General features: G+C 34.7%; 1 protein-coding gene across 1 annotated transcript; it reads right to left on the minus strand.

Moving 5' to 3' along the window:
- Positions 1 to 548: 548 nt before the first annotated feature.
- LOC138316263 (sodium-dependent phosphate transport protein 2B-like) lies at positions 549 to 7319 on the minus strand. Its single transcript, XM_069257876.1, has 7 exons — positions 7230 to 7319; positions 6213 to 6369; positions 5644 to 5772; positions 3600 to 3743; positions 2957 to 3273; positions 2587 to 2656; positions 549 to 2002 (listed from the first exon to the last, which is right to left on the minus strand). The coding sequence occupies exons 2-7, from the start codon at positions 6355 to 6357 to the stop codon at positions 1083 to 1085; spliced, it is 1725 nt and encodes a 574-aa protein (XP_069113977.1). The 5' UTR covers positions 6358 to 6369; positions 7230 to 7319; the 3' UTR covers positions 549 to 1082.
- Positions 7320 to 15092: the final 7773 nt, after the last annotated feature.

Genomic DNA, 15092 nt, shown 5'->3' on the forward strand with positions numbered 1-15092 from the left:
CATAGCCAAATATAGAACCTTCAGTTATTCACCTTTTGGATGAATCCATGCCAGGGAAATGTATCCCTCGCGCCTGAAGACTTATAACCGTCCATAAATAAGGAATACATTATAACGGGGTGACCATACCATAGCTGATTGGATCCAATTTATTTTATAGGTCATTGTTTTATCTATGATATATCGGAAATATATTAAAGAGGATACAAGGGATGCTTTCAAATCAATTGTTCAACTACTCTTGTTCAGTTGACTTCAACACATCTTTTCAGAAGCCAGGAATAAACATTTTATTTCAGGATTAAAGTCTCTTTCTGGTGGTTTTATCGAAGGATAAAGTTGAGTAGGGTATCGATATTTGGAATAGACCGCGAAGCGGTCCATAAAACATGGAAGGCCGTCCTTACATGACCATAGCTGTTAATAGAACGTTAATTAATCAAACAAATGAACAAGTGTTTGAATAAATGCATTCATTAAATTAACGTATGAAAACGATTTAATGTAAGTTCAACAATTTTATTGTAATAACAATTAATGATGTACAATAATAACAAAACAATATATCTAGATAACAGATACAATATGTCAATATATATTTTTAACTTGTTGATTGTGTTTGATAGCTCCATCAACCACTATGATCATATAAATACTTGATCGATTTGCATCACGTTCATTGATAATTGCCCCGCAATGATATTCAGTCCGCTGATCATGAAGTGTACATGACCAAACTTGCTTACATCGCAGTTAAACCACATAATTTGAACAAATACGCTATCAGTACTATAAAATTACGTTATATTTATACAGATAAATATAAATATCATTTGTTTTAATCGTTTGGTCCAAGTTTGTGAAGACTGTCTTAGAGTTAACATTTCCATGGAAGTATGTCATAATCATTATATCCGTAACTCTCAGTTGATCTTCCAACCTATGTTAAAAGCGTCACTTACGCTGACCATCCCATTTTTTATTGTTGTCATGGTCAGCATTAAAACACCATGGTCTTACAATGTAACCACATGTTTGTTATTGAATGGATTTGTGTCCTGAACGATATAAACTTTTGGAGGCTAAAATTTTACGGATATGAAAGCATCATTATCAAAAGCATTACTCTTGACATCACTAATTTTGTAGAATTCATCTGACGGAGATTCTTTATCGTCTTCCTTACCACTGTTTTCACAATTACACACTATTTTATTTTTAACTGAAATCACAATTCTATCGTATGGAGCCAGGGATCGCATCCACTCTGGTAGGAAATCCCAAGATCGTAGTTTTGAAGGCAAAACTTTCGGGCGCTTATTCTGAAGAACATTTATTATAATTATCGCAACTATCAGAACAAGACAGGGCACGAGAATTCCTATAAGAACATTTACTCCAGCTAGTGAGATAGCAAATACAAGAGCCGGTAGTAAAAAGAACATACAAATAAGGTAAGCAATGGCAAACCATCGATACTCCGCTGTGATGTTACCCATGTATTTGGCGGCATTTATCGGCAATTTCCGTAGCGGGTATATGATGAAAAACAAGAACACTCCAGTTATATTAAAGAATAAATGACAAAGTGAAAGTTTGAACGATTCGTAAAAGTTTCCAGATGATGCCAAAGCTGCCAGAATGCTGGTTCCCGTTGTACCGATGTTTGATCCCAGGGTCAAAGGGTACATTCGTTCTATGTGGATAACACCGACGCCGACCAGGGGTGTGATTGCCGACGTGAAGATAGAACTGCTCTGGACAAGGATCGTCAGACCGGCTCCCACTACGATGGCGACTAACCCGGACAGGAAGCCGACACATCCGTCTAATTTACCGTTAAACAGTTTACGGGCGAGACGTGCAATCTTTCCTTTCAATATAGAGTGGAGTAACTTCACAATAAACGCTAGGCATATACATAGTACCACTAAAGACGCCACAAGGAGAAGGGCTCCCACACTACCGTCACTCCAAGTCGTCTCCGAGAAAAGATGGTCTCCTTTAGAAAACAATAATACATCTGTTTAAATTACCTTGGTAAAATAATCATAACGTTAAGTAATTCAGATGCCTCAAAATTATTACCAAAACTTTACATTTTGACAAACAAACGTACTGAATATTTCGCATTGAATTGAATTCATCATAAAAGTATTAAATCGTATTTAATATCGGTTTATTACCAAATCTGTCAATCCAAATTCACCTAACACTAATCATGAAGTGACATAATAATGCAGATCGTGAACGTCCATATTTCACCGCTTTTCGCACCAAAACATGGTGTTTTCTGTATAAAGATTATAAATCCATCCTCAAGTTTGCTGATATTTTGATTTCGCCCAGTTAAGTCCTTTTTATATCATAAATGACATTTATAGCCTACTGGAATAGCATTGAAATGGTATACCATTAGCCCACACTGGAAGTAATAAGCGACTAAGCTTGAGATCTAGTATTTTGATATTTAGCCACCTTTTAGGCATGCAACAGGAGCAAGAGGCGCAATCCACACTCAAAAACTGTCCCTCCAACTAAAGACAGTTGCAGACAGCCAAACGTTAATTTCATTATCATTTCTACCCTTTTTTATTATACTCGCATTTGCCTGGCCCTCTCCTTTCGCAATGTCATTTATAGCCGAGTTATCGAGCTGAAAAATCAAAAATATATTATTGTGCTTTATATTGTAATAACATCATCTTTCACCTCGATCTCTTTACTTTTCGCGTGCCTTTATCTGAGTGGAATAATGTGACAGCATTATATTTCATGTTTGGCTGAATGGGGTAACATTAAAATCGGAACAACCCACAATCGATCATTGTCAGTGCACGTTTCTCTTCAAGATTATTCAAACAAGCTTATTTAACTAGGAGAATATGCAATTGAAACTAGTATTGCTAATAATAAGAATATCTACTTTACATACTGAAATCAAGCTAATACTAACCGATACTATTCTACTGGTAAGAGGTTTGGTAAGTGCTTTCAGGAACTCTGGATTTTCCGATGTGCCATTATTTTCGGTGCTTGGTAGCGTCTGTATAATTGCATTGGAAACTTCAAACAAATAGCCGGAAATCACCTCGACCGGAAGTAGAACTATGACACACAACCAATTGAACATGTCATGCACGGTAGCTGCAGCAAATGCCCTGCGGAACTGGTTCCTATCCGCTGTCTGCCCCATAGCAACTATAGTGTTGGTGACGGTAGTACCAATGTTGGCGCCCATGATGATAGGTATGGCAGGCTTCACTGTTAATACTGTAAAGTTTAAACCATACATTAGACCACACATTCAAATGTATGTGTGCATATTTCACAGAGAAACATTGCAGGAAATATAATATTACCAAAACATGCCGATGGCGAGACTGCAACATCATAAAAAAGTCGCCTGGCAAAAAAGGCTCAACTAATCACTACAGCAGGAGAACATGTCACGTTTTCTTTTACCTAACAAAAACGACGGGGTCAGAAATAATAAAATCACAACTATACGTATATAGCATCGATGGAACTCATCATTTCTAAAAAGTATGTAACGGAAAGTACAAATCATAATCTTCGTCAATATGAAATTAACCTACTTTCAGCAGAAACCATAGAGACCACGATGGACGTTGATGTCGAGGAGCTCTGCACGAGCACAGTCACGAGAACCCCGATCATGAGGCCCGCTACGGGGTTGAGGAGGACCTCGTTATTGGACAATGCCTCTCCAGCAGCTTTCCCTGATGACGAAACAGAAACATTAAGAGAATGCATTATAAAAAGGACATATCCAACATAAGCACTTTTCATTATGCCTTCAAATTATATATGTATAACTATGCGGAAAAATATTAACAAAACAAATTTTCATATTGCCTATTGGATGCCTGAAGTAAAAATCAAATTAAAAAAGACTCACAAGGATATCGTTTACATGGTAAACATCCGGAGTATGCATAGCTAAAGCAATATAGTAATTTTGGACTTTAATTGTAGAAACAGAAGAGTGCAATCTTGAACAAATCAATATTGAGTGAAAATATGCAGACACTGATAATACATCTTCAGGAGAAATGTACAGTTTTTCAAGGATAAAAAAGTTTGCAAAAATGACCAAATGAACATTGACAAAAGTCGATACAATTGTTTAATTTTATATTTAGCTCACTGGCCCAAAGGGGCAGGAGGAGCAGCACCAATAGGAGTTATAGAGTTAAATCCTTTAAATTGCTACTAGTCATAGTGTTACCAAATTTGACCATAAACATCCTCTAGGGAAAGGGAACAGAGTTTGTATAAATGTTGGCTCTGACCCCCCGGACAGGAAGGGCGGGACCAAATAGGGGAGACCGAGGTAAATAATTAAAATCTCTACTAGTCATAGTGTTATGTATGGATTGTAACAAGATTTGGCCAGAAACATCCTCTCGGGAAGGGGAAGAGAATTTGTAAAATTTTGTCTCTGACCCCCTGGAGCAAAATGATTGGGGCCCAATAGGTAAATTAGAGGTAAATATTTAAATTCGTTAAGAAAAGTAACAATGAACCTGTTTTCAAAACATTACTTGGCATTGCAAACCAGATGAGTGATACATGCCCTCTGGTCCTCTTGTTTGGTGTTCATTATATATTGATTGATAGATTTTCTATGATATCAAAATTAATTAGTAAATGAATAAAAACGTTTCAATCATAAAGCGTATGATAGAAATCTTCCTGGCTGTAATATTACATGTACAAGTTATTTTAATAGCATTAGTCATTGTATTAGAGTTACCAACTAATTAGTATACGTCATAAAATGAAAATAAATCGCATTCCTTCTCAAATACCATTATTTCACTATATAAAAATATCTAAACAAACTAGCAGAACCTACAAATATGTTCACAGCAGTTAGAATCATTATGAATTAATTCATGATATGTTATTTTTTGACGGACTGCAGATGATATAGAGAATACATGGTTAGTATCTTACAATACAAGGTTTTCTTTTGGTGCGAGACTTAGGAAAGCCGAGATAACGAGGCTTTGCCGAGTCATCTCGGCTTTCCGTGTCGAGCACCAAAATAAAAATTGTATTGTAAGATACTAACCGTGTATTCTGTTTATCCTGCAACCATTATGACATTCAAAACGAAAGCAAATTGACAGTTATTTACTTTGTTTCGCTCGAAGCGAGACGCTTCTTTGATGCGGAGGTAAAGATTCATTCACTTAACCGAATGAGAGTGTACTCCTTTTTACTGCCGTGGGAAATAAATAAGCGCATTCACAAACAGTAACCGTAATTCTGCTCAATGTGATATATCACTGAAAGGAAATGAAAATACTCAAATAACAATAAATACCCATTAAAGAGATTTTCGATATCGTAAAAATGACGTCATTTCGGTGAATGTGACGTCACGTTTTAGCGGGATTGAATGACGTTTCATTCACTGGAAGGTTCAAGTTCTGGGTCAAGTTAGAAAAAGTTCCGTCAGATATGGAACAAATTCACGTGATCGTATTGACGGATAAAGCATTTCGTATTGACGGATAAAGCACAAGTTTATCCGGCAGTAGTTATCGTTCAGTATATATGTGGGACAGTTGCAGGATAAATACATTTCACGTGAGATAAATAAATTCTTACCTCCGAGCAGTTTAAAGGCTGCACTAAGAACATCCAGGGAACAGATGAACAGATACAGTAGTCCCACTAGAAGTATTGGTTTAAGGATCGCCAGTAGGACCCATATTATCCGTTCTTTATCCGACATATCTGTAAATGGCACAATACTTATAGTTATCTAACAATTACAGAACATCTAAACTTATTCAATCGAATAAAGACTATATGAGTCTATGGGTTATGTATTTTTTAATCCTTCCAACGATATTGATCTCCAAAAATGTATTTTTAAAGATATGAGTGGAAAATGTGGAAGACTATTCTATATAAACTACAGCCATTTCATGTATCGTTATCTTATGTAAAATAATATTAAATCATACTTCAATAGCACTGCATTATACGGTCCGTATCAAGGTTGTTTAGGAAGTTAGTGTTCTAATTATAGAGTTAAGAAAGGCCAATGCATTATCTTCTAGACTACCTGGTGTAATTTGATACTCAATAAACTTGGACAAGTACCATCAAGCTAAATGACCCTTGTTGAACTTTATTATTTTACCACTTCAGCACTAACAGCATTAGGATACCTTTCCATTTCTTGTCATCGTCAGGTATATCGGTGAGGGCGTAGAGGTCGACTTCGGCTGGTGCAGTCTCTATCTCTGAATCCACCTCCGGTCCTGTACGTTTTGATGACTCCACTAAAGTGGACGAGGAGCAGCTAGATTTCATTGTAACTTATGACTGGAATATAATAGTGATTATGCGTTTATAACAATACTTTAATTTAAGATAAAAATAACTTTAGAATAGATTAATCATGTTAGCGCATCCACATAGCTTCTTACATTTACGTTTCTATGTATTCCTGCTATATAACATTTTACTGTATTATCCCTGACATCAGTTCGAATAGTATAGTGTCAAAGTTTAGAACCGAACATGCACAATGGTAAGTTCCCATGGGACATTTGAAATATTTAAATATTCGATGAAAGGACCGAGTTGATTTATAAAATTGGGTTCAAACTCGAAACTAAAGGTTATCTTAAAAAATATTATACCAAAATCCGCACGAAGACAAAATTAAGAAACAAAAGAAAGAACTTGAATAGATATTTCAAATAAAACATAAAAATAATTTTTTTAAAGTGAACAGTCGGGCAAGGATGGCTAAAGTCGGTAAAAATGGTGTGAATGTATCCAGTATAATTTCTTATGGAATAGAAAAATAAACTTTCTCGTCAAAATCTGTCTGCGTACGTAGAAATTAATTTAAAGTATACGAATGCTAAAACGTCCTCCCAGCTGACTATGTCCGTGGTTACATTTCCACGGAGCCTCGCTTTCAATGCTTTCAACTTTTCTTTATTTCAATGGTCAGAACTGGGAAACGTAAGCAGAACTTGACCGTTGTATTAATATGTGAGAACTTTTGGAAGGCCAATGAACGCATTTAGACTGGTTTTCTTTGCCCGACTATTCACTTTAAAAAATCGCGCAATAATACTATACCTGCGAAAAAATTCAAATATGAATGCTTTCAGCGATATAAACTTACTAAATATCTTTATAAGATCCATCAAATAATTTTAAATACGTACCTCCGACTTGAATGGCAACGACCAACTGACCCGTTCTGCTCTGTATGCTGTGATGTCTACCTAGTGCCTATGCGCCTAGACGGACTGCTTGCATTTGAAAATGGTTCATGATTTCACTGTATTTATACCAAAAAGTGCGTTCGATCACTTTTAACCGCTGTCCATACTTCCAACGCATGTTTCACTCGTGAGGACATGCGCAGATTCAGATTTACACTCATTCCTTTCATGACAATACATAAATTATGTTAGCCCTTGAACTAGTCTCCCAACATTAAAATTCGATATTTGTTTAAACAGAGTGTGTCCTAATAAACCGAATTAGTAGAGTAACGCGACCATAACCAATGAAATATAATGAAAATGTGATCATTCAGTCATATTACTGATCAGATTTTCAGTAGTTGATTCTTCTGCATCCCATAATATGTTTTTATATTTGCTGTATGTTTATGTATATTTCAAACAACAATAGTTGATATTCATATGCAAAGATCAAATAATGATTTTCATTGAAAATTTATATTTTGAATATTTACTAATATTTAATGTAATTACGTTCGTATTGAATTTAACAAAAATGTTAGTTCCATAGCAACAATGCCATTTCAAAGCTCACAGTTTATCCTCTATTTTTTTTTTTTTTTTTTTTTTTTTTGCTTCAAATTATTGGATTTCCTAAAGATTGTATAGCAGTTGCATTAAATGGATGTTCCTGCTTTACGCCCCTTCATGTGTTTCAAATGGCACGAGTTATTAAACGATCATATTAGTTAGTAGCATTTTTTACTGCAAGTTACTTTACGTTATTTTGGTATAATCACAAAGAACTTGTACAAAATGTCTCAATTCTCATTTCTGATAGAATAAAGGATCTGAGTCAGTATTTCCACTGAGGTTTTTCTTGCAGTGTTTACTTTTTTCTGTAAATCATTTTTCCTAATATCATGATATTCTCTACGTTGTAATAGTTTGCGGTTACAATATCCACTATTATTTTCTATTTTGTAAAAGGTTTTGTGTCTTCCCTGATATGTATGTAAAGAAGGCAGAGAAGACATACGGTATTAAAGGATATTTAGGAATTGGTATTGACTAGATAACCAATAATAATGTACATTAATTACTAAGTTATTGGCTTCTCGTCTTCAAAATTTGTGTTTTTATACATTTTTAACTTCTTGAATTCCTGATGGATTAATTTGTTAATTTTGGTTTTTAGTCGATTCCAATGACGGGTTTAATTCAATACAGATCCTTACTATCTCAAACCAATTACAAAATTTAATGTTCCCGATTAGAATTCGAAATTTAAAAAAAAAATGTCAATAATCTCGTTCGTGAATTAATTTCATATGTGACGTCTGTATTGGTGATTTTTATTGATTAGTTTGACATCTAAGTCTTATATAGGACATTCAAAGTATCTGCTGCCTTTTATCGCAACACAAAAGGTATTCTAGAAACCACTTTATTTAAAAATGACCTGTTTTCTAATACTCTGTATATCAAAAATTCAAATTAAGATCAGATTATTAAACTTATTTTATAACAACAGAAAACTAGCACGAGGTCCTCCTGAAAAACTAAGAGTAGTTCAAGCCTTTAGAGAAGAGTAAAAGTTCTATAAGTCACAGACCTCAGTCATCAAAATGAATTAATATCTAGGATAAGGTACACTCACCATTTTTACTCGAATGATAACACATTTAAGAATCACTTCTAACAAATGACTTCAGAAAGAATAGGAAGACTAATAGTCTTTTACTAGTCTTCGTATTTTTCGATAATTCATGATCTCGATCGTTCATATTCCTCTTGGTCTTCATCTTACCTGGATCCCGTCAAATCTTCTGTTGTAATATCTCACTGCGCTTGTGATATTTAAACGAGAGAAGTTGTATTTAAAACTGTCTAAGAAACGTAATTTCTCTTCAATAGCCTTTGGTTTTTAGAAGATATATTCAATATTCTCAAAACATGAAAACGTTACTGACGATAAATATGAAAATGTATATCCATATAAAGTGAAGCGCCAATTTCGATAGTAGTGATGGTTGTGTAAATATCAATAAAATGTTGAATTTTCTAAACATCTATTTAAAAACTAATTTTGTGACAAGTACCAATTTGATCCTATATCTACTTCCAGTGTCCAAATAGACCAGTAAACAGTCATTCTAGAATGCATTCTTTGTATGTATATTTAAGGTGCAATCTAAAATAATATAGACATATTTGGTACACAATTTAATGTACATCATATGTAAACACCCTTGGCAGAAACTGCAACATACATTTGTCTGCAGGGCATTTCCTGGTAATGATTGAATTTCAAAGAGTTGATGAGAAAAAACGGTTCCGAAACCCACATTAGATGAGATACAATACCACAGGTCATGTCAGGTGAAGAGCGTTACACAATTGTCTATGGCGCTATAAATCAGAGAACCTGTATCAATGTAAATACTGTTACAAGTATTCATTGATGTGATAGTATGTTGAGTACATCATAAATACAACTTATATATGCATGTAATAAATCTATCAGCCAATGAAATGTCGTAATGGGTTAGTCGTGAAGCGGCTTGGTATATTCCTACGCGAGAAACCACGAGTGAAGAAATTAGTGAAACAACATGTCCGATAATTACGGTGGCTGGGAAGGGTCATCAAATAAATAAAATCATGGCGTGGGAACAGTACATTGTTTCGTTTATATTCTTCATTTCAGTATTTGTCTTCAAGATTTTGCATTAAAACTGTAGAAATTCCCCATAAAGTCATGATTTTACTTTCTAAAAGTAATTGGCTATCTTTATTGATCAAAATAACCTTTGTTGTAACACAATATTCAAATGGAAACATAATAAACCAATGTATTAAATCCATAAATACACACACAGAATGATATGATTTATTATCCTGACTGTAAAAGTTACTATAATAAGTTGTATGTACAAGGTAATTAAAATACACGTATATATTGTGTTCCCAATACGCCGTCGTAATGTTTCGCTTGAACGCAATGCTATTTCGTTCATTATCACTCAATAATTTCATTTATTTTATGTCCGCTCCAAACAACCGTAGATAATACATTACCCTACATATGTAAATTCTTTGTTTTATTTGATTTAAACTTAACGAACCAACTCAGCCAACATCTTGCAATATAGATTAATGCTCTTCACTTCTGAACAAAGGCCTACATACACTTTAAACTTCCCTTACCAGTATTAGTTCAAACAGATTTAAAATCTTGAACGTTGTCTTCTGTTTTCTATAGTTTACCTCCTCTAAATAAAGCGACCGAGTGAACATTTTCTGTGTTATGCTCACTGTTGCTCATATGTTATTGGGTTATTTGATTTTCAGTAAATTAAAGTTATATATGAATTGTACCGTCTGCACTGGTGATCTTCAAACATCTGAAACGCTATATAGAGTATTTATCTGATGATTCATTAAGGGGTGATATTTTAGATTCAACATATCCAATGAAATTTAAAAGAAGTTTTTGCTACTTCGGCCACGTAAGTAATCTAAGAACAATCTGAATTGACCAGTGACAGTTAAGATCTGTTAAAGTCTGCTATGCCGTGGACTTAGGACTGTGTGAATCTGAGAAAGATGCTGTGAGAAAACTTTCCTTCATTCATAGTTAAATCCTGGACTTGGACAAAGAATTCTGTGTGATTGCATCGACTTAAACTTAAGAGCTGATAATCAAACATAACATAACAATGTAGGCAGCCCTAAATCCCAAAATTATATGATTCTTCTTAACTCGTTTGTTGGTGTCACTGCATGCGTTCTTTACAATGGAAACACAAGTGAGGAGTACCCCATAGAGCAAGGAGTCGCTCAAGGGAGGACTCTCTCAGCTTGATTATTTTTGGTCATGATTGACGACCTTGCGGTGGAATTAAATAAAGCAGGCCTAGGTTTAGTCATTCGAGATCTCAACATACATTGTGTGTTCCTCGCAGATGATATTTTACTCCTAACAGCATCGATCAGTAATACAGTTGGACATAGTCCACAACTATGCAAAGCTATGGAGGCTTAACTATAACTCTGCAAAATCATCGTTAATGCAATTTACAAACCGGGAACGGTCGCAAAACGAACTGAATACCTGTTTACTTGGAAATACACAGATTGCTTGGACAGCATCAAAAGTGTACGCTGGGATAACGTTATGCCACAATCTGAAACCGGATATGCATATCGTGAGTTCTTGCGGGAAAGGGCGTAAAGCTATAAACAGTCTTGTCAGTGTTAGTATACACCAACATGGAATTAACCCAATAAAAAGTGTGCGCATTATTAAATCAGTTATCCTTCCTGTAATACTTTATGGATGCGAGCTATGGGTGAATCCAACAAAGTCATCTCAACCCGAGCTAGAGCGAACGCAAAGATATGCAGCTAGGCGATGTCAGGGTTTTGAAAAAACATCAGCTTCAGCGATAACGACAAGAGCCCAGGGGATATTTGTTGCGAAGTTGAAAAGCGCAAGTTATTCTTTTGGAATAATCTTCGTATTGCAAGTGTAGACTTCGTGTGGAAATCACTATTTTTAATTCGGCTTTGTGACTGGAGAATATAATGTTTGCAATACCAGCTTCATTAAGGATATAGCAGAGACAATGCTGAAATTTAAAATACATTCGTTTCTCCTCGAATTTGCCCTATCATCGGTGAAATGTAGTGCTAGACAATGGAAGACTTTTGTTAAAACGTTACAGAGCATTTTCATTTTAATAAATTGTGCTGTAAATGTGATCATAGTGTACTTCTGAGGTATTACAAATTAATACATTCCAACATTCAATTCAATTCAATTCAATTTTATTGCTTCCTTACATCCATACAAAAGGGACCGATAGCAAAACATACATGTACATAACACACAGTAGATCAAAACAACAACTTAAACATTGATCAAGCCAGCTTTCCTCAGTTTAAATGACTTTTTAATAAAGAGGCCTAAATCCGGCAGAAGTTTTAGATCATTAGAAGACAAGAGTCGTATCAAATTTTCAAAATCTGTTAAATGGTGGTTAATTACATATTTATGACTATTAAAGAAAATTGTTCTCACTGTAGAGTTAACGGAACACATAAAAATGAAGTGGGTTTCGTCCTCAAAATTTGCATAACCGCAGAGAACGGGGAATCTTTTTACTTTTTACCCTACCCGCCTCGATTTCAAAACTGTGGTTGCTAATTCGCAGTTTTGCGAGCAATTTTCTTAATTCAAAATCCTTAATAGAAAGATATGTTTCTTCCTTATAGTTTTGTTTTAATTTACTATATAAAAGTTTTACTGTTATTATCTGAATTATCTTAGTTGTAAAACTGGCTTTGAATGTACCTTGTATCGATTTCTTGAATAATAGTTTCACATTACGTTCAAATGTCCTACTAGGATTGGCATTTTCAAAGTTATAAGAAATCTTATATTTCTTTATGATATTAGAAACATAGGAGAACCAATAATACGTTCCATTTGCGTGTATATTTTTACTAACAGCCAGTGCTTCCTTCACCAGGACGTTGATGTCTTTTTGTGAAGTCCTTCTTAAATAGCATAAAGCTTGTGTGTTTATGAAACAATCTAAAGTAAACTGTCCTAATTCAGTCCTGGAAGCTATATTCAATACAAACTTTCCAAAACCCAAAGCCATTTTTTTGCAAAATTTCAAATTGATTTGCTCGAATGGTGTTTTATCAATTAAGGAAAATGGGCCAAACAATGCCTTGTTCGAGCAAGCTCTTTTACTATCATTTGCTATCTTGCTATAATAATCAGCATACCAAATTTCAGAGTTATACGTCAAAACTGGTCTGTCTAGGAAATTGAATAACTTTTTCCATAGCCATATGGGTTTATCAGCTATTCCGTTAAAGATGCTCCACCGCCGACAGACCATAAATGATATTCATCATTTGAACAATAATTGGTGTTTAATCGTGTATATATATGTCTTATTAACACAAAAATTAATATAAAATAATGTATTTCGTCTTTGGTGCATGTGCAATCAGTACTTCATTCTATATAGTATATAGTGACACGGAATTTTTTCGGGATGCAATTAATTATTTTTCATATTTTTAACTTGAAGTAAAATTAGAAGCTCAAACTTTTCAATGGTGGTAATAGTGTAAAGTAAGTAACTTTTGTAACTGCAGAAAAATGCTAAATCGTCTGCTCCTGTTCTTGATAGTGAAAAAGTATCATTTGTCAGCGGTGGAGCATCTTTAAGGTATTGTTTAATTGAGAATAAAACCTTTTTACTTTTCGCGCAAAGTTCTTTAACAGCAAGCGAAAATTTTCTGTTATCACATAATTTTCTACCCAAATATTTATACTCATTTACTTGTTCAATTTCTTTAAAAAGAAATGGTTTAACTTTAATACATTTGTGGTTAGTGGTGAACATTGGCCCAAATCCTCTATGGGAAGTAAGTTTGAAGTATCAGAAACAGACATGGGCTATTGCGGAATTCGTAAAACTTTCATACAGATCAGAAACAAATTGTGTCTTATGTAGATTGTGTCGAAAAGAAACGGATAACACTGCTAAGCACTTTCTTATAAAGTGTCCATCCTTATACGAATCCAGGCATGCATTGTTAGAACATGTTGTAAATACGATAATGGTTAGTGACTATGTGAAATATGACTTACTCTAATATGATGATCAATATAGAAGATGACGAGTGGGAAAGCTGCATCACGATACGTAGAGCTTATGCTCTCTGAAGTAAATTTTCTTCTAACAAAGTGACACTTTATCTGAAATGTCAGCTAAACTGACCAATTGGCTATGTACATAACCTGCATTGTTTATCACAAAATATGTAACTGTGTTACCATGTTATCTTTCTGTCTGTCATAGAAAGAGGAGCGAATCCTCGGTTAAACGCCAAATGTGACGGAGTGACAGTTATGGCATAACCTACACAGTTGTTATTGTTGGTAGTTCAATCTTTATAACGTGACATTCATGGATTTGGGGCTTATCATTTCAATAGAGTCATAAACCTATTACTTTGGTTCTAATACGAAATGTTAGTTTAATTTTAACTCATGGCATAGTCCTTAGTGATGGTTTGATTTGATTTGTTTAGTTTTACGTCCTATTAACAGCCAGGGTCATGTAAGGACGTGCCAGGTTTGTTGGTGGAGGAAAGCCGGAGTACCCGGAGAAAAACCAGCGGTAAGTACCTGGCAACTGCCCCACATGGGATTCGAACTCGCATCCCAGAGGTGGAGGGCTTGTGGTAATATGTCGGGACATCTTAACCACTCGGCCACCGCGGCCCCAACAATATGAAAAAAAAAAGAAAAATATAGTCGTCAAAGTTTTTATGAAAATGTGCATGGCATATTGGAATATTTTTGTTCTGACCCCAAGGCTTATTGGAGATTGATTAAAAGACTTATGAAATCTAGTGGTACTTCACAGACTATCCCTACCCTTATTAATCCAACAAGTGACAATTTAGTAAATAGCTTTCTTAATTTTGACGTCATCCATGGTTTGTCATTTGGCCTGATTATAACATCTTTAGTAGGTATACACTGAGCGGCAAAATCTATAAAAAGTATGGTAAACATCTCACATGCGATATGTCCGGATTCAGCATTAAGTAAGGAGCTTTCCCAATCATATTCAGATATAAGATTATTTAACTTAAGAAAATCTGCTCTTTTATATAACCAAATCTTACGTTTATACACATGTCGACGAGGAATAAATTCGATATCCAACAACCTATCGTTTTGTAACCTCTATATATAAATCGGGTCTATTGATGGCCTTATGAGTACTTTTTAACAAGACA

The sequence above is a fragment of the Argopecten irradians genome, chromosome 2 (genome assembly GCF_041381155.1).
Source record: "Argopecten irradians isolate NY chromosome 2, Ai_NY, whole genome shotgun sequence".
Classification (NCBI taxonomy): Eukaryota; Metazoa; Mollusca; class Bivalvia; order Pectinida; family Pectinidae; genus Argopecten; species Argopecten irradians.